Below are 23,209 nucleotides of genomic sequence, written 5' to 3'. Positions count from 1 at the left end.
ATTCCTATCATAACTATTTGTTTCAGGAAGCAAAGGTTAGAAAATAAAAGAGTCCTTACCTATTTGTATTGACTTTTCTTTCTTATCTGCTTCTAGAAAGTAAAGAGAAAGACCTGAAGATGATGATCCTACATAACTTATTATGGGCATTTTTACTTATTTATTTTGCTAAGATCTTACCAGTTTCTTTTACAAGAATATCCTTCTTTGGTAGCTTGGCTAAAATTAAATAATACAAATGTGGGGTTATTATAAATTGTAAACAGGGAACTAAAAATAGGACACGAACAGCATAATTACCAATTTCTACTGGCTTTTCCTTCTTGTGTGTTTCTAAAAAACAAAAGTCAAGAAAATGATTTTTCATTGATTGATCCTTTCTACATTTGATGACTTATTTTCATCAATTAGCCACTGTGTCAGCGTTCCAGAAACACCCCCTCCACTCCAAGTAAAAACTCCGAATCAAGCATCTTTCAAAGTTCTATTTACTAGGATAGGTAAACAGGCACATCTGGGAAAATAGTTTAATTGTTTTTTAATGGGGGTTTCTAGTAGTTTTTAGAATTTTCAGCCTATTTAAATTAATCTTTTAAATTTGTTTTTAATGTTTATATTTGTTGTTCTTAGCTGGCTGTAAACCACCCTGAGTCCTTCAGGAGAAGGGTGGTATAGAAATTGAAATAATAAATAAATAATAAAAATCTCCCAAAACCATCCCCTGACTCTGCAGTCGAGCTTCTGACTGCCTGGCCCCTGTTCCAGTTCCACAACACCGTCCAGCCACAGCTGCCAGAGTAAAAAGGGCTCCAAGCAAGGCCCCAGACACCAATCGATTTCCAGACAAGCCATAGAGGTTCCCCTCCACACTGAAGAGAGCGAGGAACCTCTGGTCGAAGAAGCCCTTCTCGACAAGGCTAGCAGAGAAGACCACCCGATGGTGGGACCACCCTTTTCAATTAAAGTGAGACTGGTGGTGCCAGAGATGGGGGAACGAGGAGAACTACGAGCAATAATAGATACAGGCTGTATTCGATGCCTAATTGGACTTCCAATTGTTGAACAATTGGGATCAAAACAAGAGCCTTGAAGCGCCCAATTAAATTTAACCCGCTCTTATGAAACATTCCTGTAGTCTTTTCTTAATTTTCAAGATGGAAAGTGGAATTTTCCAAATTTATTCTTTCTCAAGTCTTACCAGTTTTGCTTGCTTGCACAGGCTTTTTGGACAGCTTGGCTACAATAAAAAGATTAAATAGATCAATTATTGTAAATGCTGAACATGGATTATCAGTATGTATAACGCATCTTTCAGGTAAGGTTATTTCAGGAAAATAAGAGTGTGCTTACCTATTTCAGTTGGCTTTTCTTTCTTGTCTGCTTCTAAAAAGTAAGAGGAAGGACAAAAATATGAATTCTACATTTGGGTATTTAAAATAAACAGTGTTTAGTTTAATACATAACAGAGAAGCAAATGATGGAGTGAGGTACTTAGAGGGGAAAGGTTGTAATTCCCCAACTGAAACTAAATTGGGATTGAAGGGACTGCTTTGACTAGGTAACTCAGCTTTGGCAGACTGTACTTTATTATCTATTCATTCAGATATTTCCCCTCTGGTGCAAACACAGTGGTGGCCTCTTCCTTCTACTTCTGCTACTGTCAGATGTGACAGTAAAGTTCTTTCACAAAGAGAGATTTAAGAGAAATGGCATCTGGGGGAAGAAGTAGAAGGAAGGGTCCAAACTTGGCTAAGATGTGGGAAAGATACAGTCAAAGAAGAAGTAAAAGAAGTAAAAGAAGCTTAGACAATGTAAGCTGCCCTGAGTCTTCGGAGAAGGGCGGGATATAAATTAAAAAAAAAAAAAGGTGGGTGATGGAAGAAAGGTTCAGATCAATAGTGGAGGGGGGGGGTCATGCATGTCTTGCTAAGGTTGCCATGGAAGTAATAGATAGAAATAATAAATTTAGGGATTATTTACCAGTGTTGGTGATTTATGAGATCATTATTCCAAACAAAACCTACCAGCGAGACAGAAGCAAGGACAACCTCCAAATAGGAAAGATCTAGTTTTCTAGAAGCCACAGATATAATGATATTGGATTCACAAGGATTCATGGCCAGATGGAATGGTTTGGTCCTATTGTGGGATAATTGAAATCCAACAATTTACCAATTCAGTCATACAGGAGGTCCGCTGTATGACCTCCTGAGATCATCTGGAAGATGATTCCAGCCTGCCTCAGCAGCAAGCAAACCCTAACATGGAACACCTCATGTGAACATATATCTTCAAGCAACAGGAAGCAAATTATGTTGGAGTAGGGCAAGAAATGACTATTAAGAAACCAAGAGTGGGCAGAAAGCACTTCAGATCCATCCTAATCATTTGATTTCTTCAGTCAGACACTTTTACACATTTTGTTTCAGCAAAAACATCTCAATAAATCTTGAGTTAACTGGTGGGAACTGTAAATCGCTAAATTGTTTTTTACCCAAATCTTACCCGATTCTTTTACATGGATATCCTTCTTTAGCAGTTTGGCTAAAATAAAAGTATATACGTACTGAGTTATTATAAATGTTGAACAACTCTACCATATCATTTGCTTCAAGAAAATAAAGGAGGTACAATAACAACATACACACCTATATCTATTGGCTTTTCTTTCTTATGTGTTACTAGAAAATAAAAGAAAGATCAGAATATGATTTCTGCATTTCAGAGTACAAAATAAATATTAACTCCATACATTAAACATGTTAAAATCATAGAGTGAAATTATTTTAAGTCAATGATCTAACTTAATTCCATAATTAAAAGAAATCAGAGTTGACAAGACCTTTCTGGCCAGATAATATTTTGTTAATTTTCAAAACAGGAAGTTGAATTTCACAGGATTTTCCCTCTGAGGTCTTACCTGTTTGGTTTGCATGCGCAGCCTTCTTTGGCAGTTTGGCTAAAATGAAAAAGTATAAATATATTGATTATTATAAATGTTGAATATGGATAATGAGTTTTTGGAACAAATCTTTCAAGTAAGCATAAGTGGGAAAACAGGAGCATGCTTACCTGTTTCTGTTGGTTTCCCTTTCTTATTTGCGTCTAGAAAATAAGACGACCAGAAAATTACTTCTACCTTTGGTTGTTTATAACAAGCAGTGGGTGACACTCTTCATAGAATTATATCATAGACTGAGATACCTTGAAGTTAAGAGAGTCTTTTAATTTGACAGTTAATTTGAAGCATAGACTGAGTGGGGTCTTTTGACTAGAACACCCAAGGGAGGCAGAATGTAGTCTATCATCCAATTTTGCAACTTTAATTCAGTATAATTCACTAGTTTTATGGCACATTCATTTCCACAGCATGTGTTTACATAGTAATTGTCCAGAGTGGAAAATGGGATTTTCTAGACCTAGCCTTACATAGCACTTACCGGTTTTATTTACAGGTACATCTTTCTTTGACACTTTGGCTAAAAAAACAAACAAATATTTTGACTATGACATAGATTGACCACAGATAATCAATATCTATTTAATGCCCATGTGTTTCAGAGAGGACACAATAAAAGAATGCTTACCCATTTCTCTTGGCTTTTCTTTCTTGTGGGGTTCTAGAAAGTAAGAGGAAAACCAGACAATGATGTCAACATTTGGGAATTGGGAGGGAAAGATGCTACCCCTGGCACAAAGACAGTGGTTTGTTCCTTCTCCTCTGCCAATTAAAGGGAATGGCAACAGAGAGAAGAGGAACAGGAGGATGGAAAGGAGTTATTTTATTTCTCTTCTTAGTTATTTATTTTTTTTATTGTACATTCATTCCCATAATCTTGTGTTGTGCTATAATAAATGTTCAAAGTAATTTCTACATTTGATCTTACTGGATTTTTAACATGCAGATCCTTCTTTGACAGCTTGGCTAAAATAAATGCTTTTAAATATTGGTTTATTATATAGTTTGAACAGCATATTACATCCACATGTTTCATAGAAGCAAAGGGGAAAGAATAAAAACATAGTTAACTGTTTCTAGAAAACCAGAGACCAGAACATTATTTCTGTACTAGAGTGTTTTATAGTAAAGTAAGACCATGTTTTATAAAGAATAAAATGATAGAGTAAGATCACTTATAGACAATGAGATGCCTCAATTCACAATTAAAATGGAGATTGAACAAATTTTTCTAATTAGATAATCCATAGTGCGCAGAATGCAGTATATTAATCATCTTTGATATTATTCCACTACTTAGACACTTTTCTTAGTAACTTAATAAGTATGGAAAACTCATTTCCATAGATGTGTCTTTGTTGTTGTTGTTAGCTGCAAAGTCATGTCCGACCCATCGCGACCCCATGGACAACATTCCTCCAGGTCTTCCTGTCCTCTACCATCCTCCGGAGTCCATTTAAACTCATGCCTACTGCTTCACTGACTCCATCCAGCCACCTCATTCTCTGTCGTCCCCTTCTTCTTTTGCCCTCAATCTTTCCCAGCATTAGGCTCTTGTCCAGTGAGTCCTTCTTTCTCATTAGGTGGCCAAAGTATTTCAGTTTCATCTTCAGGATCTGGCCTTCTAAAGAGCAGTCAGGGTTGATCTCCTCTAGAACTGACTTAATTCACAGTAAATGTTCAAAGTGAAACATGTAATTTCATGCATATGTTTTTACCCAGGTCTTACCAGATTCTTTTACATGAATATCCTTCTTTGGCAGCTTGGCTAAAATAAAAAGATTGTGCATTTTAATTATGATAAAATCTGGACCCTAGGTTATCCATATTCATGTGTTTCATGGATACAAAGATTAAACACAGGTGCATACTTACCCGTTTCTGCCATCTTTCCTTTCTTGAGTGATTCTAAGACAGAGGAAGACAAGAACATTATTTCCATATTTTAGTGTTCATTGCATAGTGTGGGATTATTTCATATATTACAAACATCTGGGGCACAGATGTAAAAAGAGAAGTTTCCCTATTTTGCATAAGTGCAGTAATTAACTCCTCGTCCTGTTCTACTCTCAGGTGTGAGAGTAAAGTTCTCCCATGAGCAGAGATTTAAGAAAAATGACATTTAAGGAAAGAGAACTAAGTATAAGGAAGGGTCTATACTTGGCTGAGATATGAGAAAGATACAGGCAAAGAAGATGTAAAAGGTGGGTGATGGAAGAGCTCAGATCAATAGGAGGGAGGTGTCATGCAGTGTCTTACTAAAGCTGCTATGGAGGTTATAGATAGGAATAATAAACTTAGGGAAAACCCAGTGTTGATTATTAATGAGTTCAATATTCCAAACAAGGCCTACCAGCCATACAGAAGCAAGGACTACTTCCAAAAAGGAGATACTAGTTTTTAACCAAGACATTGTGTTTAATATGACAATGTTAACATGACATTGGATTTACAAGGATTCATGGTCAGATGGGATGGTTTAGTCCTCTTGTGGGATAACTGGAATCCAATAGTTTATCAACTCTAAAGACTACTTCTTTGTGAAACTCAGTCATACAGGAGGTCTGCTTCTGTTTTCTCATGGAAAAAACACTGTTTAGGTGGATCACCTGAAGAATTGCAGCAGCAAACAAACCCTAAGCTGAAGCATCTCCTGGGAGGACATATCTTCAAGCAATGGTAAGCAAATAATCTTGGAGCAGGTTAAGGGATGAGTGCTAGAAAGCCAAGGGTGGGCTCTAGGATAATAGAAGGTACTCTATTATCCGGACTTATTATTTGATTTCTTCAGTCAGGCACATTTTTGAGGCAAACTCATGTTGATAGTCTTGGGTTAATTTATAGAAGGAATTGAAGGCTGTAAGTGGAACATGCTAGAATTGTTTTATTCAGCCCTTACCAGTTTCTTTTAAGTGCACATCACTCTTTGGCAGCTTGGCTATAATAAAGGGATATAAGTACTAAGTTATTATAAATATTAACAACTTGTTTAAACTATTTGCCTCAGGGAACTAAAGGAGATACAGTGACAACATACTTACCAGTTTCTGTTGGCTTTTCTTTCTTATGTGTTTCTAGGAAATAGGAGGAAGATCAGAATGTAATTTCTGCATTTCAGGGTGCAAAATAAAATTCAATTCAAATCTTTATGTGCACAACATACGTAGAATGAAATTGGTTGAGCTCCCTCAGTGCACCCCTCCAACACAATACAACTCACAATGAAGACAGAAAATCCCTAACCCAATAAATCATATTAACAAAACACCCAGTCCTATTGAACCAGTGTGAACACGTTACACATTGCACTGGCCCTGCAGTCCATCATACTACATAGTTATGAAGTTATTTCTCATTCAGGACTCTGACAGCCCACGGATAAAAACTGTTCTTCAGCCTGTTTGTACAGCGGGCAATACTTCTTTATCTCCTTCCCAATGGTAGGAGGGTAAAGAAGTGATGATCAGGGTGAGAGTCATCCCTGAGAATTTTTCTCATTCTTCTAAGGCAATGAGCCCTAGCGATCTCGTCTAGTTGTTTCAGGGGATAGCTCACGATGTTTTGTGCTGTACTCACCTCCCTCTGTAATGTTTTTCTATCCACAGCTGTCAGACCAGCATGCCATACCGTAATGTACATATCTTTTCTTTTATGTACACTGAGAGCATATGCACCAAGACAAATTCCTTGTGTGTCCAATCACACTTGGCCAATAAAAAATTCTATTCTATTCTATTCTGTTCTGTTCTGTTCTGTTCTGTTCTGTTCTGTTCTAATGCAATAAGTGAGGATGCTTTCTATTGTGTCCCGCAAAAAATTGTTGTTCCACCCTGGTTTTACATAAGATCCTAAGGAAATAGAGTCTCTGTTGGGCCATCCTCACCACCTGGATTGTGTTGTTTTTCCAGGTAAGGTCTTCGCTGAGATGGACTCCCAGGAATTTAAAGGAAGAAACTCTCTCTACATAGCCCCCTCAATGTAAAGTGGGGCAGATTCCTCTCTTTTCCTCCAGAAGTCCAACACCATCTCCTTAGTCTTTCTGATGTTCAGGTGCAGGCTGTTTTTTAAGCACCATGTGGAAAGTTTTTGAACTTCACCCCTGTATGCTGTTTCGTCTCCACCTGTAATAAGACCCAGTATGTGGTGTCATCTGAGAACTTAATGATCACAGTAGATGGGTCTGACGGTACACAATCATGTGTGTACAGTGAATACAGGTAGGGACTGAGCTCACAGCCCTGTGGTGAGCCAGTGCTAAGCTTCGGGGGGGGGGGGATATGACAGATCCAACCCTCACTGTTGGTCCCTCAGAAAGTCGTTGATCCAATCACAGATGGAAGAGGGAAAATCCAAGTCAGTCAGCTTTTCGATAAGGATGCTTGGCAGAACGGTGTTGAAGGCCAAGCTATAGTCTATGAAAAGCATCCTGACATAGTTCCTGGATTTTTCCAGATGGCTCTGGAGAAGCAGGATGTGTTCTTATAATTCCATACATTAAATAGATTAAAATCATAGAGAGACATCATTTTAAGTCAGCAAATCTTTTAAGTCCACATTTAAAACAGGTAGAAAAGGAACTTCTGGCCAGATAAATTCATTGGACAGAACATAGTCTCCTCTCTATGCTTGATGTTTTATTTCACTTTATTTAGGGAACACTAATTTCTGTAGTTTTTATTAATTTTTGAGGGCATCAAATGGAATACTTTATATTTTTTTCCTCAGGTCTTACCAGTTTTGTTTGCATGTACAGCCTTCTTTGGCAGCTTAGCTAAAATGAAAAGATTATGATAAATGTTGAATCTGGATAATCAGTACCTTTAACACATCTTTAAGGTTAGCATAGGTGGGAAAATAAGACCATGTTTACCTATTTCTGTTGGTTTTTCTTTCTTGTCTGCTTCTAGAAAGTAAAAGGGAGACCATGATTTTTGCATTCAAAATTTCAAAATAAACAGTCTATAATTGAATACTTAACAAAGACTTAACTTCACAGACTGAGAACACTTCAATTCTACAAGCAAAACTAATCTGGGATTAAATACATTCTGGATTCAGTTGGCAGAATGCACTTTATTATCTATTATTTTTGTTTGTTTCTGTGTTTTTCTTGTTAAGGCTTCTAATATCTTCTAAATTGAGTATAAGACTGAGCAATTGCCATCCCTTCTTCCAGTAATAGAACTAAAATGTAACACATTCATGTTTTCATGGTAGTGCTTATCTGCCAGCAAACAAGGAAATATTTCTTCTAGGTCACCCACAATCTGGGGCCAATACCAAGGTCCATTTTGAGGACATCTCCTTAAAAAATGGCAAGCAGACTGTCTTGGAGCCAAAGGAACAGGACTGTGTGGATGAGGCCTAGGTAACCCAGAGTGTGAAGAATATAGTATATTATTCATATTTTGGGCTTTATTTTACTATGTAGTCACTTAGGATGTGTAACATCCATTTTCATAGTCTTCTGTTAATTTATACTAAGCATTCAAAGGGAACATAGTGATTTTTGAAATATGTTTTTACCCCAGTCTTACCAGATTCTTTTACATGCACATGTTTCTTTGGCATTTTGGCTAAAAAAAGATATAAACATTTCAGTTATTCCACATTTTGAACATGTATAGCCCATATCTATGTCCAATATCGTGTTTTGTGGTTGTAAAAGAAAGAAAATATTAACATACTAACCTATTTCTATTGGCTTTTCTTTTTTATGTGATTCTAAGAAGTAGGAAGAAGAACAAAATAAGATTCTCCATCAGAGTCTATAGAGCAAAGAGTGTGTTTATTCCATATATTACAAAGGGTGAAATGATAGAGCAAGATCACACACATACAACAATTCCATGATTCACCAATTAAAATAAAACTGGGATTGAACGATCCTTCCATCCTTCCTTCCTTCCTTCCTTCCTTCTTTCCCTCCCTCCCTCCATCTCCAATTTACAGTGACTAAGCTACTTTTTTCCATTAATAGGATTGAAATGCAGAAATTCCATATACAGTAGTGGCCAAAATTGTGGAAACATTTTGGGAAAAGTGTATTTTTGAGGTTTGATGGCTAATAACACCATTTTTTTTTTTTGGAGTTTCAAGATAATCATATTCCACTGCTGGAATGGCCTGGGAATAGCCCAGACCTTAACCCAATTGAAAATCTATGGAGCCGATAAAAGAAACTTGTTAGTCAGAAGCAACCCAGCAATAAAACCCAGTTAATAGAAGCAGTCATTCAATCTTGGTTTCACATTATAATAGCTGCAGAACTAAAAGACTTGGTTCACTCCATGGGAAAATGTTGTAAGGCCGTAATTCATGCTAAAAGTTACCCAACTAAGTATTAACTGACATGGTGATAATTTTAGTATATCTCATTTTTTCTATGGTGATAATTTTTGTACATCTTGTTTTTTCTATGTGTTTCCCTTTTCTTCTTTATACTGTAACTGATATTCTAATAGCAAATCCTTCATAAAAGTTATAGCATTACATTCTTGATTAAATTATCTCACTTGTCAAATCTTACACATTTATTTATTTTTATTTATTTATTTTGTCACAACAATATATGTAGGTATCATACAAAAAGATTATATAGTATATAAACACATATATGAGTAAATATAAGGAGGTATAAGCATATATATATATATATATAGGAAGGAGAAAAGAAAAACAATAGGACAGGAACGGTAGGCACGTTTGTGCGCTTATGCATGCCCCTTATGGTCCTCTTAGGAATGGGGTGAGGTCAATAGTAGAAAGTTTTTGGTTAAAGCTTTTAGGATTATGAGAAGAGACCACAGAGTCAGGTAAAGTATTCCAAGCACTGATGATTCTGTTACAGAAGTCATATTTTCTGCAATCTAGATTAAAGCGGTTGACATTAAGTTTAAATCTATTAGTTGCTCTAGTATTATTGCAATTAAAGCTGAAGTAGTCTTTAACGGGAAGGACATTACAGTAGATGATTCTGTGAGTTAAACTTAGGTCTTGTCGAAGGTGACGGAGTTCCAAGTTTTCTAAGCCTAGGATTTCAAGTCTGGTGCGATAGGGTATTTTATTGTTTTCAGAGGAATGGAGAACTCTTCTTGTAAAATATTTCTGGACACGTTCAATTGTATTGATGTCAGAGATGTGGTGAGGGTTCCAAACAGGCGAGCTGTATTCTAGAATTGGTCTAGCAAATGTTTTATATGCTCTGGTTAGTAGTGTGGTGTTTTTGGAAAAGAAGCTACGCAAAATTAGGTTTACAATTCTTAGAGCTTTTTTTGCTATGTAGTTGCAGTGGGCTTTGGCACTTAGATCATTTGACATGAAAACTCCAAGGTCTTTAACGGGATGGGGGTCATCTGTAAGGTAATGTCCATCTAGTATGTACTTAGTGTTTGGGTTCTTTTTTCCTATATGTAAGACTGAGCATTTGCTGGTTGAAATTTGGAGCTGCCAATTTTTAGACCAAGCGGTTAGATGATCAAGGTCATTTTGAATGATAGAAGTATTGTCTGTGGTGTTAAATAGTTTGACATCATCAGCAAAGAGAACACAATTACTTGAGATATGGTCACAAAGATCATTAATGTATAGTATAAAGAATGTTGGTCCAAGGATGCTGCCTTGAGGAACGCCACTCTTGACAGGAACAGATTTGATAAAGGATTGCCAATTTTGACCACTTGTTGTCTGTTAGACAGAAAAGCAGATATCCATTTGTGAAGGGGTCCTGAGATGCCATAGGATATTAGTTTTAGGAGAAGTTTATCGTGTACTACTGAGTCAAAAGCTTTGCAGAAGTCTATGTAGATTGCATCTATTGATTTGCCTTGATCAAGATTTGTAATCCATATGTTTTTACAGTGGAGAAGTTGTAAGTTACATAATTTTTTCCTGAAACCAAATTGTTTATTGGAGAGTAGGTTGTTAGTTTCTAAGTGTGAGGTAATGGATTGGTTGATGATTGATTCCATGACTTTGCAGGTGACGCAGCAAAGAGAGATCAGTCTGTAATTTTCGACTAAGCTGGGGTCTCCTTTTTTGAAGATAGAGATGACTGTGGCTAGTGACCAAAGTTTGGGAAGAGAACTGGTAGTGAAAGCTTTATCAAAGATAATACTTATGGGTTCTGCTATATTAATGGAAAGTTTTTTTAAGAAGTATGCACATAGTCCATCGGGTCCAATAGATAGCGATGGTTTTAAGTTATGAAGAGCTTTTCCAACATTGTCTTCTGTGAAATCTATATGAGTTAAATCATCATAATCATTGCTGGTACGTTTGTGGAATGTTGGATATGTGTTATCGGAGTTAACAAAAACTGAGCCAAAGAAAATGTTGAAGAGGAAGAACATATCCATAATCTTCTATTGATTTATACTATTGATTTTCTTTTTTATCCAGGTCTTACCAGATTCTTGAATATGGATATCCTTTTTGGGCTGGGGCGCTGAAAAACAAAGATATTGGGTTTACATACATTCTGGGCTGCTCTATCAATATATTTCAGGGAAGCCAAGAAGATAACAGAAAATAAACTCAAATTTACTAATTATACTAAATGTTAAAAATTCCTTGCTTCCTCCCTCCCTCCTCTCTAATTTTCTAGATTGATTTTTCCCCCTTGTGCTTACCAGTTTCTTTCACATGCACATCCTTTTTTGGTAGCTTTGCTGAAATAAAAAAGGGTAAATATTGGGATATGATAACTTTAAACATTATAGCATTTCAATATGCTTCACTGAGGGCAAGGTTAGATAGCATGAATAGTCTTACCTATGTCTATTTGCTTTTCTTTCTTATGTGTTTCTAGAAATTAAGAAGACCCGAACATGATTTCTGCATTAAATTACAATAAATAGTATTCTTTCTTCCCATTTCTTCCCACAACAACTTTGTGTGGTTGGTCGGGCTGAGACAAACAGACTGGCCCAAAGTCATTTACTCAGGCTCTGTGGCTGAATATAGACTTGAACCTCTGGACTTAAAAAATGTTTCATCCCTTGTTATCTTTTCAATGGAGTTTGCCTACCACTATCAAGGTCATTTTCCTTACTCTCTACAATTTTCTTATAACACATCTATTTCCACTGTCGCATGTTAATTTATATTAAGTGCTAATATAAAAAGTAAAAAAGTGCTTAGTGGAAAGGGAGATATGAATCCATGGCCATGATTATTCAGCATCTCTTCACTCACTGACCACAAGAGGGAAGCTGGATACACATAGATAATTCAGGATTTGTTTTGCTTCCCTCTTTTATCTATCTCATTCTGCCTGCTGTTTGTTTTATAGGCTTGCTAATCTGAGTTCATTTCCATCTGCATTTGCTCTAGAAATATATGCATGGAATGCATTTTCTTTTACTTTTCCCCAGGTAGGATGCAGCTATCTTTGCCTACTCCTATAATGTATTGTCTATAAGCAACTCTCTTTTCTTTTATAGATATTAAACCTGAGCAACTAGCAGTAACTCAGGTCAAATTCTAGCTCATAAAAACACAAAACTCTTACAGAAAGTGTACTTTCCTAGATTTATTTTTATCCAGATCTTAACAGATTCTTTGATAAGCTTATCTTTCTCTGAAAGCATGGCTAAAATTATTGTTTTAGGTTACTATAAATTTTGAACAATACACCATGTCAGTGCTGCATGGAGGCAAACGGGGAAAAAATGAGAATATTTACCTATTTCTACTGTTTTTTCTTTCTTACGTGGGTCTAGAAATAAAAGGAAGACAAAAACAGTTCTGCATTGGAATGTCCAGTGAAGTCAGTGAAACTTTTAATTTGATATTCAAAATGAAGCCAAATTGAGCAGGTTTTTCTGAATAGAAAACCCAGAAATGGTAACATCCAAATTGATCCTTTTAATTCATTGGTTTCACAGAACACTCATCATCATAGAGTTGTGTTAATTTATACAATTCTTCAAACAGAAAAGTGCACTTTTTTAGATTTATTTTTATATGGCACTTACCAGCTTTGTTTACATCTTTCTTTGGCACTTTGGCTAAAAGTGTCAAAGATTCAAACATTTGGGCTATGACATAGATTGAATCCAAATGATCAATATCCCTTTAAAGCCCATATGTTCCAAAGAAGTGCAGAAGACAAAATAAGAGAGCCCTTACCCATTTCTCTTGGCTTTTCTTTCTTGTAGGGTTCTAGAAAGTAAGGGGAAAACCAGAACATGATGTCAACATTTGGGTGTTTATATTAAAGAGAAAGATTCTTCTCCTGACACAAAGACAGTGTAAGGAGAAGTTTGTTCCTTCTCCTGCTGCTGCGGTCAGGGAGTTGCAGCAATGTTCTCTGCCAAGTTCAGAGTTAAAGGAAGGGTCATCATAGGGAGGAGGAACATGATGTGGGAAAGGAGTCACCCTTGTTGAGGGCTTCTAATGGGGAACGGAATCAGGCAGGCAGAGGAGGATTACTATATGGACCAGGACAAGGGATATAGACAGTTATGTAAGAAATGGTCCTGAAAATAAGCAATGTCTGTAAAGCTGTGAGGAGATTACTGTACTATGATGGTATGTGGAAGTGACCTTGGGAGACAGAAGCAATCTTGTCAGTGGTCAGATAAAAGGCAGCTTAGTCTGCCAGTGGGGGAAAAGTCTTGGTAGCATTTCAGAAGGGACCGTCCCTCTAAAGCAGGGGTCTCCAACCTTGGCAATTTTACGATTTGTGGACTTCAACTCCCAGAATTCTGGGAGTTGAAGTCCACAAGTCATAAAGTTGCCAAGGTTGGAGACCTCTGCTCTAAAGGATTAAAAAAAGGACGAAACAAATACTTTCAGTTTTGCAAGGTTCTATTTAAGGACTAATGATTACTGATGGGAGTACTGTACTTAGAGAATACTCAGTTTTGGCATAAAGTATCGGGTAGAGGATAAAAACAAAGGATAAACTTTAACTGTGAAAGTTCCAATATCTGTGATTGTCAAAATTAAACTATGGAGGGAATCTATAACCAATTGATATGATCCTTCTATAGGTTTAAAGCTATAGATTTAGGTTTAGAATGTTGGCAACACTAAAGGCAAAACATTATACACATGGAGGAGGTCTTTTTCTGCTCTCTCATAGAAAATACATTTTCAAATTGGACAAACTGGAGTAGCTTCAACCGGCCTCTACAACAAGATCCTGTAGATCTTCTGAGAAAGAGGATCTTACATGAGAATATATCTTCAACAACTGATAAGGAAATGATTTAGGAAGCAGGGCAACAGATGAGTCCTAGGAAACCAAGAGTGAGCAGAAGGCACTATTATTTATCGTTATTTCATTTTTTTTGTCAGTCTCTTTTTCAAGGCAACTCATCATAATAATTTTGTCTTAACTGATGGGAAGTAGACCTCTTTTGATCCAGATCTTACCAGATTTTTTTACATGGATATCCTTCATCGGTAACTTGGCTAAAATGAAAAGTTAAAAGTACAGAGTTTTAATAAATGTTACACAGCTGTGATATATTAATATGTTTCAACTAAGCAAAAGTGAGGCATTAATTCATGTTTACCTGTTTCTAATGGCTTTTCTTTCTTGTGGGACTCTAGACAATAAAAGAAAGGGCAGAATATTATTTCTCTCATCTTCATAGAGTTGTGATAATTTATTATATTGGAGCCGTGATGGCGCAGTGTTTACAATGCAGTACTGCAGGCTAATTCTGCTGGCTGCTGGCAGCTGACTGCCGGCTTCCAGAAGTTTGGCAGTTTGATTCTCACCAGGTCAAGGTTGACTCAGGCTTCCATCATTCCAAGGTTGGTAAATTGAGGAGCAAGATTGTTGAGGGCAATATGCTGACTCTGTAAACCTCTTAGAGAAGGCTGTAAAGCACTGTGACCCCATATATAAGTCTAAGTGCTACTGCCATTATAACAATTCTTCAAACAGAAAGAAGCAATTTTCTAGATTTGTTTTTACACGGCACTTACCAGTTTTGTTTATATGCACATCCTTTTTTGGCACTTTGACTAAAAGAAAAATATTCAAACATTTTGAATATGGCATAGATTGAACACAAATGATCAACATCCCAGAGTAGAATAGCTCTTACCCATTTCTCTCAGCTTTTCTTTTTTGTGGGGTTCTAGACAATAAGAGAAAGACCAGAACATTATTTCTCTCATCTTCATAAAGTTGTGTTAACTTATAACAATTTTTCAAACAGAAAGATGTAATTTTCTAGATTTGTTTTTACATGGCACTTACCAGTTTTGTTTACATGCATATCTTTCTTTGGCATTTTGACTAAAAGAAAAAGAATTAAAACATTTGAACTATGACATAGATTGAATCCAAATGATCAATATCTCTTTAATGCCAATATGTTCCAGAGAACCACAGAAGACAAAATAAGAACTCTTACCCGTTTCTCTTGGTTTTTCTTTCCTGTGGGGTTCTAGAAAGTAAGAGGAAAACCAGAACATGATGTCAAGATTTGGGCCTTCATACTAAAGGGCCCTTCCCTCTGGCAGCAAGCCAGCCGTGAGAAAGAGGCTCTCATACAAGTGATAAACCAATGATCTAAGAGGCCAGGCAAGAGAAGAGCCCTAGGAAACCAAGAGTGGCAGAAGGCACTCTATTATTCATCATTATTTAATTTTTTTTGTCAGTCTCTTTTTCAAGGCAACTAATCATCATAATTTTGTGTTAACTGATGGGAAATGTAAATTGTTGGATCTATTTTGATTCAGATCTTACCAGATTCTTTTATATGGATATCCTTCATCGGTAGCCTGGCTAAAATGAAAGGTTGAAAATACTGAGTTTTAATAAATGTTGCACAGTTGTACCATAATATATATGTTTTGCATAAACAAAGATGGGGCAGTAATTCGTGTTTACCTGTTTCTAGTGGTTTTTCTTTCTTGTGGGATTCTAGACAATAAGAGAAAGACCAGAACATTATTTCTCTCATCTTCATAAAATTGTGTTAACTTATAACAATTCTTCAAACAGAAAGATGTAATTTTCTAGATTGGTTTTTACGTGGCACTTACCAGTTTTGTTTATATGCACATCCTTTTTTGGCACTTTGACTAAAAGAAAAATATTCAAACATTTTGAATATGGCATAGATTGAACACAAATGATCAACATCCCAGAGTAGAATAGCTCTTACCCATTTCTCTCAGCTTTTCTTTTTTGTGGGGTTCTAGACAATAAGAGAAAGACCAGAACATTATTTCTCTCATCTTCATAAAGTTGTGTTAACTTATAACAATTTTTCAAACAGAAAGATGTAATTTTCTAGATTTGTTTTTACATGGCACTTACCAGTTTTGTTTACATGCATATCTTTCTTTGGCATTTTGACTAAAAGAAAAAGAATTAAAACATTTGAACTATGACATAGATTGAATCCAAATGATCAATATCTCTTTAATGCCAATATGTTCCAGAGAACCACAGAAGACAAAATAAGAACTCTTACCCGTTTCTCTTGGTTTTTCTTTCCTGTGGGGTTCTAGAAAGTAAGAGGAAAACCAGAACATGATGTCAAGATTTGGGCCTTCATACTAAAGGGCCCTTCCCTCTGGCAGCAAGCCAGCCGTGAGAAAGAGGCTCTCATACAAGTGATAAACCAATGATCTAAGAGGCCAGGCAAGAGAAGAGCCCTAGGAAACCAAGAGTGGCAGAAGGCACTCTATTATTCATCATTATTTAATTTTTTTTGTCAGTCTCTTTTTCAAGGCAACTAATCATCATAATTTTGTGTTAACTGATGGGAAATGTAAATTGTTGGATCTATTTTGATTCAGATCTTACCAGATTCTTTTATATGGATATCCTTCATCGGTAGCCTGGCTAAAATGAAAGGTTGAAAATACTGAGTTTTAATAAATGTTGCACAGTTGTACCATAATATATATGTTTTGCATAAACAAAGATGGGGCAGTAATTCGTGTTTACCTGTTTCTAGTGGTTTTTCTTTCTTGTGGGATTCTAGACAATAAGAGAAAGACCAGAACATTATTTCTCTCATCTTCATAAAATTGTGTTAACTTATAACAATTCTTCAAACAGAAAGATGTAATTTTCTAGATTGGTTTTTACGTGGCACTTACCAGTTTTGTTTATATGCACATCCTTCTTTGGCATTTTGACTAAAAGAAAAAGAATTAAAACATTTGAACTATGACATAGATTGAATCCAAATGATCAATATCTCTTTAATGCCAATATGTTCCAGAGAACCACAGAAGACAAAATAAGAGAGCTCTTACCCATTTCTCTCAGCTTTTCTTTTTTGTAGGGTTCTAGAAAGTAAGAGGAAAACCAAAACATGATGTCAAGATTTGGGCCTTCATACTAAAGGGCCCTTCCCTCTGGCAGCAAGCCAGCCCTGAGAAAGAGGCTCTCATACAAGTGATAAACCAATGATCTAAGGGGCCAGGCAAGAGAAGAGCCTTAGGAAACCAAGAGAGGCAGAAGGCACTCTATTATTCATCATTATTTGATTTTTTTTGTCAGTCTCTTTTTCAAGGCAACTAATCATCATAATTTTGTGTTAACTGATGGGAAATGTAAATTGTTGGATCTATTTTGATTCAGATCTTACCAGATTCTTTTATATGGATATCCTTCATCGGTAGCCTGGCTAAAATGAAAGGTTGAAAATACTGAGTTTTAATAAATGTTGCACAGTTGTACTATAATATATATGTTTTGCATAAACAAAGATGGGGCAGTAATTCGTGTTTACCTGTTTCTAGTGGTTTTTCTTTCTTGTAGGGTTCTAGACAATAAGAGAAAGACCAGAACATTATTTCTCTCATCTTCATAAAATTGTGTTAACTTATAACAATTTTTCAAACAGAAAGATGTAATTTTCTAGATTTGTTTTTACATGGCACTTACCAGTTTTGTTTACATGCATATCTTTCTTTGGCATTTTGACTAAAAGAAAAAGAATTAAAACATTTGAACTATGACATAGATTGAATCCAAATGATCAATATCTCTTTAATGCCAATATGTTCCAGAGAACCACAGAAGACAAAATAAGAGCTCATACCCGTTTCTCTTGGTTTTTCTTTCCTGTGGGGTTCTAGAAAGTAAGAGGAAAACCAGAACATGATGTCAAGATTTGGGCCTTCATACTAAAGGGCCCTTCCCTCTGGCGGCAAGCCAGCCGTGAGAAAGAGGCTCTCATACAAGTGATAAACCAATGATCTAAGGGGCCAGGCAAGAGAAGAGCCCTAGGAAACCAAGAGTGGCAGAAGGCACTCTATTATTCATCATTATTTGATTTTTTTTTGTCAGTCTCTTTTTCAAGGCAACTAATCATCATAATTTTGTGTTAACTGATGGGAAATGTAAATTGTTGGATCTATTTTGATTCAGATCTTACCAGATTCTTTTATATGGATATCCTTCATCAGTAGCCTGGCTAAAATGAAAGGTTGAAAATACTGAGTTTTAATAAATGTTGCACAGTTGTACCATAATATATATGTTTTGCATAAACAAAGATGGGGCAGTAATTCGTGTTTACCTGTTTCTAATGGTTTTTCTTTCCTGAGGGATTCTACAGAATAAGGGAAAGACCAGAATATTATTGCTCTTGTCTTCATAGAGTTGTGTTAACTTATAACAATTTTTCAACAGAAAGATTCAATTTTCTAGATTTATTTTTACATAGCACTTACCAATTTTGTTTGCCTTCACATCTTTCTTTGGCACTTTGACTAAAAAAAAAATTCAAAGATTTTCATTATGACATAGATTGAATCCAAATGATCAATATCACTTTTATGCTCATATGTTCCAGAGAACCACAGAAGACAAAGTAAGAGCTCATACCCGTTTCTCTTGGTTTTCTTTCCTGTGGGGTTCTAGAAAGTAAGAGGAAAACCAGAACATGATGTCAAGATTTGGGCCTTCATACTAAAGGGCCCTTCCCTCTGGCGGCAAGCCAGCCGTGAGAAAGAGGCTCTCATACAAGTGATAAACCAATGATCTAAGGGGCCAGGCAAGAGAAGAGCCCTAGGAAACCAAGAGTGGCAGAAGGCACTCTATTATTCATCATTATTTGATTTTTTTTTGTCAGTCTCTTTTTCAAGGCAACTAATCATCATAATTTTGTGTTAACTGATGGGAAATGTAAATTGTTGGATCTATTTTGATTCAGATCTTACCAGATTCTTTTATATGGATATCCTTCATCAGTAGCCTGGCTAAAATGAAAGGTTGAAAATACTGAGTTTTAATAAATGTTGCACAGTTGTACCATAATATATATGTTTTGCATAAACAAAGATGGGGCAGTAATTCGTGTTTACCTGTTTCTAGTGGTTTTTCTTTCTTGTGGGATTCTAGACAATAAGAGAAAGACCAGAACATTATTTCTCTCATCTTCATAAAGTTGTGTTAACTTATAACAATTTTTCAAATGGAAAGGTGCAATTTTTTAGCTTTGTTTTTACATGGCACTTACCAGTTTTGTTTACATGCACATCCTTCTTTGGCACTTTGACTAAAAGAAAAATATTCAAACATTTTGAATATGGCATAGCTTGAACACAAATGATCAACATCCCTTTAATGCCCATATGTTCCAGAGTAGAATAGAAGACAAAATAAGAGAGCTCTTACCCGTTTCTCTTGGTTTTTCTTTCTTGTGGGGTTCTAGAAAGTAAGAGGAAAACCAGAACATGATGTCAACATTTGATGTACTAAAGAGACCCTCCCTCTAAAAGACTAGAAAGAGGAGGGGAGAAATATTTTCAGTCTCACAAGATACTATTTAAGGGCTAGTGATTACTGATGGGAGTACTGTACTTAAAGAACGTTATAGGGCAGTGTTGGCATGCACGCCAGGGACCTGCTCTTTCAGTTTCCAGCATTCCCGTGTGCGTGAAGACCAGCTTGCTGGTGCACATGTGTGTGCCAGAACCCAGAAGAGCAACAGGCAATGGCTGGAGTGCCCAGAGAGATGGCTCTGTGTGCCACTTCCACCACGCGTGCCATAGGTTCTTCATTACAGTTATAGGGTCTCCTGTTTGACCAGAGGACTGGACTAGAAGACCTCCACATTCCCTTCCAGCTCTATTCTATTCTTCTATTCTAACACTTGGTTTTGGTTTTAGGTTTTGGGTAGACTAACTTTCCCTAAAAAAAAGGATGAACTTTAAGTGTAAAAGTTCCAATATCTCTGATTGTAAACATTAAATTCACTATGGAGGGCATTTCTAACCAATTGAGATGGTCCTTCTATATGTTTAGAGCCCAGAATGCTGGCAACACTAAAGATTCCTTTTCCAGCCAACAAAAAATAGACATGGAGGAAGTCTGTCTCTGTTCTTTCATAGAAAATAACATTTTCTAGTTAGATAAGCTGGAGTAGCTTTAACCGGCCTCTCCCGCAAGCCAACCCTGAGAAAGAGGATCTCATACAAGGTATATCTTCAACAAGCAGTAAGCAAATGATCTAGGAGGCAGGGCAAGAGATGAGCCCTAGGAGACCAAGATTGGGCAGAAGGCACTCTATTATTCATCATTTGATTTTTTTCTGCCTGGTCTCTTTTTCAAGGCAATCATAATCATAATAATTTTACGTTAGCTGAAGTGTAAATTGCTAGATTTGTTTTGATCCAGATCTTACCAGATTCTTTTACATGGATATCCTTCATTGGTAGCTTGGCTAAAATGAAAATTAATATATTTTAATAAATGTTGCACAGTTGTACTATATTAATATTTCACATAAGCAAAGATGGGGCAGTAATTCATGCTTACCTGTTTTTAATGGCTTTTCTTTCTTGTGGGATTCTAGGCAATAAGAAAAAGATCAAAACATTATTTCTCTCATCTTCATAGGGTTGTGTTAATTTATACTAATTCTTTAAACAGAAAGGTGCAATTTTCTCGATTTATTTTTACATGGCACTTACCAGTTTTGTTTACATGCGCATCTTTCTTTGGCACTTTGACTAAACGAAAAAATTCAAACATTTTGACTATGACATAGATTGAACACAAATGATCAATTAAAGTTATAAGTACTGAGTTTTAATAAATGTTGCACAGCTGTACTATATTAATATGTTTCACATAAACAAAGATGGGGCAGTAATTCATGCTTACCTGTTTTTAATGGCTTTTCTTTCTTGTGGGATTCTAGGCAATAAGAAAAAGACCAGAACATTATTTCTGTATTTGGCTACTTCTAAAGACAGTGGGTGATTCCCTACTTTACACAGAATTGTCAGGTGCAAGAAATCAGGAAGCACGGTGGTTGAAATGACTACAGGTTTATTGCATGCTAACACTCTCTACAAAAATCTGAACTACTAATGGTCAAAGCAAATTGGCAGTAGATAAGAGTCGACAGAATTCAAGGTGGGCTGGATTTAGATCTCTTGTGGGTATGAAGGGACTTGTGACTCATGACACATTTGACCCTCTCTCATGCTCAGCCTGGTCCTCTCTTACAGAATTAAATGGTAGAATGAAGTCATTTTAAGCCAGTCTTTTAATTTAACTAATAAAACTAAATTAGGATTGAAGGGACTGTTCTTACTAGATAAGTCATACTTGCCAGAATGCACTTTATGATTTATGTACTGTGGGTTTTTTCTTGGCAATTTTATATCACTTACAAGTCAGATTACTGAGACTGTCTCTGTATTGAATCCTTACATGAAACCCAGCTGAAATAGGCCTAGGCAATCCAGTTCCTAGAGGGTTCTCAGAAGAGACTGGACTGCCATCTGTCAGAAATGGCGTAGGGTCTCCTGTTTGGGCAGGGCATTGGACTAGATGACCTACAAGGTCCCTTCAACTCTGTTATTCCGTTAATTGCAGTCTGATCACCTTCTCAGCAACCTTCTCCGAAAGGGGAAGATTAGAGACAGGTCAGTAGTTAAATAAAATTGTTGGATCTTAAAGAGAGGGAATACCACCACCTTCTTTTGGGCTCTAGGCACTACCCTTTCCTGAGAGAGTTCATTACAGTGGCAAAGACCTGGGCCCAACAAACAAATAGCCAAAGCAACAGCACAAAGAACTCTGTCTATCCCTCAGGACTCACCCAGCTCATACTACAAGACTGGGCACTAGGCACCCATATCAGACCAGACCCACCCAAACAGAATCCAACTCAATGTCAATCTGAGCAATATTATCTGTCAGCTCTCTAGAATATTCTCTATCACAGCAGTTCAGATGATCCTGTGGCCATCCTTGAGAGAATCGAGGAGAGGCTGGGTCACCATAAATAGGGCCACTGGACAGCTATCAACATTCATAAAACTTACATTTTGTTGGCTTTATCACCACAAGGCAATACCAGCAATTCCCCATATTCAATCAGACTTGCATTTCTTTGGTGCACCATCTCCTGGGGTTTCTTAATAATCTAAAATGTGCCTGGTATTGATGCACAGAAACAGGTCACCTACGGGTGTTGTGGTCAAAAACCCATGCCTGTCAACAGCTGAGACCTCACCTAGACCATCCACCAGATCCACAGAGTAAATCATAAACTCCACCAGAACTAGGGAGCTTAAGGGGCCTACCATCCGTCCTACTGTCCCCCCATTTATTCATAGCCATTTCTTGTATTCATAATCATGTTTATACTTATATCTGTTACCTTATACATGCTTGAAAAATAAATAAATAAATAAATAAAATAAAATAAAAAACTCCATACAGTTCATCAATCATCTGGGCAGGGCCAATAGAATAGGCCATCTTTTCCCAAGGAGCGGGGTGGAGGAAATGAAGGGAATCAAAACATTTGGTGTTTTATTTTTTAGCAATTAGTCGCTTCTCTTGGAACTCTCATTTCTTTTTTTTTTGTTTACATTTATACCCCACCCTTCTCCGAAGACTCAGGGCGGCTTACAGTGTATAAGGCAATAGTCTCATTCTATTTGTATATTTTTACAAAGTCAACTTATTGCCCCCCCAACAATCTGGGTCCTCATTTTACCTACCTTATAAAGGGTGGAAGGCTGAGTCAACCTTGGGCCGGGCTCGAACCTGCAGTAATTGCAGGCTACTGTGTTCTTAATAACAGGCTTTTACCAGCGTGAGCTAAACCGGTCTGTAGTCTTTTATTAATTTTCAAAGTGGAAAATGGAATTTTCTAGAATTGTTTTTACTTAGATCTTACCAGTTTTGTTTGCACGCAGAGCTTTCTTTAGCAGCTTGGCTAAAAGGAAAAGATTTAAGAATATTGGTTATTATAAATATTGAACATGAATAATTAATATACATATCATATCTTT

The 23,209-nt window shown here is 36.5% G+C and overlaps 1 protein-coding gene across 32 annotated transcripts in view; it reads right to left on the bottom strand.

The window, feature by feature from the left end:
* The window catches only part of TRDN (triadin), a 259,912-nt gene that overhangs the window by 54,293 nt on the left and 182,410 nt on the right, over positions 1 to 23,209 (bottom strand). For 17 of the 32 annotated variants that reach the window (XM_058172483.1, XM_058172492.1, XM_058172547.1 and 14 more), the window contains 53 exons: positions 23,095 to 23,133; positions 21,060 to 21,092; positions 20,867 to 20,905; positions 20,712 to 20,744; positions 20,578 to 20,616; positions 19,569 to 19,601; positions 19,411 to 19,449; positions 19,256 to 19,288; positions 18,325 to 18,363; positions 17,989 to 18,021; positions 17,832 to 17,870; positions 17,677 to 17,709; positions 17,533 to 17,571; positions 17,198 to 17,230; positions 17,039 to 17,077; positions 16,884 to 16,916; positions 16,740 to 16,778; positions 16,405 to 16,437; positions 16,248 to 16,286; positions 16,093 to 16,125; positions 15,971 to 16,009; positions 15,816 to 15,848; positions 15,672 to 15,710; positions 15,337 to 15,369; positions 15,180 to 15,218; positions 15,025 to 15,057; positions 14,903 to 14,941; positions 14,485 to 14,517; positions 14,342 to 14,380; positions 13,091 to 13,123; positions 12,645 to 12,677; positions 11,732 to 11,764; positions 11,590 to 11,628; positions 11,367 to 11,405; positions 8,651 to 8,683; positions 8,497 to 8,535; positions 7,830 to 7,862; positions 7,692 to 7,730; positions 6,001 to 6,033; positions 5,859 to 5,897; positions 4,835 to 4,867; positions 4,689 to 4,727; positions 3,588 to 3,620; positions 3,441 to 3,479; positions 3,073 to 3,105; positions 2,921 to 2,959; positions 2,649 to 2,681; positions 2,506 to 2,544; positions 1,351 to 1,383; positions 1,199 to 1,237; positions 301 to 333; positions 181 to 219; positions 60 to 92 (listed from right to left, as the gene is read on the bottom strand). In XM_058172483.1, coding sequence (XP_058028466.1) covers positions 60 to 92; positions 181 to 219; positions 301 to 333; positions 1,199 to 1,237; positions 1,351 to 1,383; positions 2,506 to 2,544; positions 2,649 to 2,681; positions 2,921 to 2,959; positions 3,073 to 3,105; positions 3,441 to 3,479; positions 3,588 to 3,620; positions 4,689 to 4,727; positions 4,835 to 4,867; positions 5,859 to 5,897; positions 6,001 to 6,033; positions 7,692 to 7,730; positions 7,830 to 7,862; positions 8,497 to 8,535; positions 8,651 to 8,683; positions 11,367 to 11,405; positions 11,590 to 11,628; positions 11,732 to 11,764; positions 12,645 to 12,677; positions 13,091 to 13,123; positions 14,342 to 14,380; positions 14,485 to 14,517; positions 14,903 to 14,941; positions 15,025 to 15,057; positions 15,180 to 15,218; positions 15,337 to 15,369; positions 15,672 to 15,710; positions 15,816 to 15,848; positions 15,971 to 16,009; positions 16,093 to 16,125; positions 16,248 to 16,286; positions 16,405 to 16,437; positions 16,740 to 16,778; positions 16,884 to 16,916; positions 17,039 to 17,077; positions 17,198 to 17,230; positions 17,533 to 17,571; positions 17,677 to 17,709; positions 17,832 to 17,870; positions 17,989 to 18,021; positions 18,325 to 18,363; positions 19,256 to 19,288; positions 19,411 to 19,449; positions 19,569 to 19,601; positions 20,578 to 20,616; positions 20,712 to 20,744; positions 20,867 to 20,905; positions 21,060 to 21,092; positions 23,095 to 23,133 — 1,905 coding nt within the window. The remainder of the gene's footprint in view (positions 1 to 59; positions 93 to 180; positions 220 to 300; positions 334 to 1,198; positions 1,238 to 1,350; positions 1,384 to 2,505; positions 2,545 to 2,648; positions 2,682 to 2,920; positions 2,960 to 3,072; positions 3,106 to 3,440; positions 3,480 to 3,587; positions 3,621 to 4,688; positions 4,728 to 4,834; positions 4,868 to 5,858; positions 5,898 to 6,000; positions 6,034 to 7,691; positions 7,731 to 7,829; positions 7,863 to 8,496; positions 8,536 to 8,650; positions 8,684 to 11,366; positions 11,406 to 11,589; positions 11,629 to 11,731; positions 11,765 to 12,644; positions 12,678 to 13,090; positions 13,124 to 14,341; positions 14,381 to 14,484; positions 14,518 to 14,902; positions 14,942 to 15,024; positions 15,058 to 15,179; positions 15,219 to 15,336; positions 15,370 to 15,671; positions 15,711 to 15,815; positions 15,849 to 15,970; positions 16,010 to 16,092; positions 16,126 to 16,247; positions 16,287 to 16,404; positions 16,438 to 16,739; positions 16,779 to 16,883; positions 16,917 to 17,038; positions 17,078 to 17,197; positions 17,231 to 17,532; positions 17,572 to 17,676; positions 17,710 to 17,831; positions 17,871 to 17,988; positions 18,022 to 18,324; positions 18,364 to 19,255; positions 19,289 to 19,410; positions 19,450 to 19,568; positions 19,602 to 20,577; positions 20,617 to 20,711; positions 20,745 to 20,866; positions 20,906 to 21,059; positions 21,093 to 23,094; positions 23,134 to 23,209) is intronic. The other 15 variants (XM_058172520.1, XM_058172528.1, XM_058172538.1 and 12 more) reach the window with 15 other exon arrangements.

The sequence above is a fragment of the Ahaetulla prasina genome, chromosome 1, assembly GCF_028640845.1.
Source record: "Ahaetulla prasina isolate Xishuangbanna chromosome 1, ASM2864084v1, whole genome shotgun sequence".
NCBI lineage: Eukaryota > Metazoa > Chordata > Lepidosauria > Squamata > Colubridae > Ahaetulla > Ahaetulla prasina.
The sequence above is the reverse complement of the archived record's forward strand: the minus strand, read 5'-3'. Positions and strand labels throughout refer to the sequence as shown.